At 41.7% G+C, this 2,121-nt stretch overlaps 1 protein-coding gene across 1 annotated transcript; it reads right to left on the bottom strand.

Moving 5' to 3' along the window:
- Positions 1–595: 595 nt before the first annotated feature.
- Positions 596–1,644, bottom strand: LOC131257589 (uncharacterized). The gene is made up of 2 exons (XM_058258371.1): positions 935–1,644; positions 596–840 (listed from the first exon to the last, which is right to left on the bottom strand). Exons 1-2 carry the CDS (start codon positions 1,532–1,534, stop codon positions 823–825), a joined length of 618 nt encoding a protein of 205 aa, XP_058114354.1. The 5' UTR covers positions 1,535–1,644; the 3' UTR covers positions 596–822.
- Between the last annotated feature and the right edge of the window lie 477 nt (positions 1,645–2,121).

Raw genomic sequence — 2,121 nt, 5'->3', positions numbered from 1 at the left:
GGTATGGCCGATAGCATTCATGTCTTGCATCATATAGCGTTGGTACAGCTGATAGCATTCATGGACTTATAGCATATTTTCGCATTACTCTGATATTGTACACTTGGCGCTGGCCTTGCACACACACTTACAGTACCCTCTAAGCTTTTGTTGCGTGCAGGTAGTGTTGGACAGCAGCAGCGCTGAGGCAGGAGTGCACATCAGTTTATTTTGAAGCTTTTGATCACCCTGTATTTCCCTTTCTGCATTGTACTTAAAAGTTTTCGATATAGTGGATATGTGGTGATGTTGTTTTGTGACTTGGTTATGCTTATGGTTATGCTTTATTACAAAAAAAAAATTTCTACTGAAAATCCTCCTTGTAGGATCCCAAGATCGGAATCTGGCATGAGAGTGCCGGAATCCGAGAATGGGACACTACGGAGGCTGTCGGCACTAGATTCGGCGATCGGGAATTTTGTGAGCCCGTTTTCCGAGTTTGGGACGTGACAATATAGGCATTATCACAATCTACGTCTAGAATAAATAAATCTGAAATTAAATTTCCCCATGCAAAGATGAGGTTATTTTGTCTCATAGAAACTCTAGTTCCAGAAAATCGAATATCGAAACCATCAAATAATAACCTAGAAACAGAAATTAAATTCCGACGCATCCCCGGTGCAAAAAGAGTATCACGAAGGATTATTGTTTGCCCTATGCGCGTACGGAGATGGAGAACGCCAATCCCTAGTACGTCTTCAACAGCGTTATTGCCCATGTACAGCTTATAACTTCCTTTGGCTACAGGCTGGAATTCCTCGAGTCCTCGACGACTCTGTGTCACGTGCTTTGTTGCGCCTGAATCCAAAATCCACTCGTTAGATATAGTATCAACGGAAAGGATTTCAGAACAAACGCCTACATACAAAGTATCTTGTGACTGAGAAATTACCGTCTTTTTGTGGGCACACTGCCGAGCATAATGGCCGGAATTTCCACAGACAAAGCAGATTACATTTGTCTTTTTCTGCTTCTTCTTTCCATTCCCCTTCTTGAGATTTGGAGCAGGTGTTGTGGTCTTCTGTTCTTGATTATTCTTTTTCGCCTTCTTGCGAGCTTTGGACCGTTTATTGTTAGCTTTTCGCTTATGGGTCTCTGCTACAAAGGCCTTGGCCGAACCTGGCTGAATTGCATTCATTTCAACCTCACGTACCAAGTGGCCACAAAAGTCTCTGAACGTAGTGATAGAATCAGTATGGTTCAGAATTCTTTTGATTTGGGCCCAAGATTCAGGCAAGGAACGGTGCATGGCTATAATCTTCTGATTTTCAGTCAATTTGCACCCAACATTCCTAAGGGCACCTATCATTTGCTCCATCTTACGAATATGATCTTTGATGGGACAGCCGACAGGCATCCTATACTCCTGTAATTCCAATTCCATTGCCCTAACTCTCGCATCTGACTTCTGCGCATAGGCATCTGTCAGTGCTTCCCAGATTCCCTTAGCGGTTTCATGCACTTCATACGTAGGTATGAGTTCTTTGTGCATAGTGCTAAGAAGGACATTACGGGCTGAACGATTTTATTTTCGCCACTTATTATAGGGAGTCATCGCAACCCTATGTTCTTGTAAATTTCCGTTTTCAGCCAGGATAGGTTCCTCTTGAACTACATCGAGTGTGTAAGATATGTCGTCCTCGTCTAGAAGGCATCGCACTGCGCGGGACCAGTCTTCGTAGTTGTTGCCGTCGAAATGTTGTCCTTTTAGTTGTTCAGCGATTAACGCTTTGGAGGCCATCTCTACATTGCATGAGTATCACTACTTAGCTATGATCTAAGGTATTGACACTAATCATCAGCATTTCTACGTGTTATATAAAATTTCAAAGTATAAAAGCAGTTAACACATTTTAATGAGATCTGAAAGTCCACATACCCGAATGGGCGGTGTAGAACAATCAAGTTCTCTAATTAAGATGAGATTTAATGCTTTTATAAGAATAAATTTATATAACGTGCAACCTTCCATTACATGGTTGCATGCATCATTTGGTGTAGGAGAATAAACTCCCACTCAGGTTATGCACAACCTTTATTTGAGTATGGGGAGTATCTAAGTACTAAGTTTTTCTATAT

The sequence above is a fragment of the Magnolia sinica genome, chromosome 10 (genome assembly GCF_029962835.1).
Source record: "Magnolia sinica isolate HGM2019 chromosome 10, MsV1, whole genome shotgun sequence".
Taxonomy (NCBI): Eukaryota; Viridiplantae; Streptophyta; class Magnoliopsida; order Magnoliales; family Magnoliaceae; genus Magnolia; species Magnolia sinica.
This window is presented reverse-complemented; position numbering and strand designations above follow the sequence as displayed.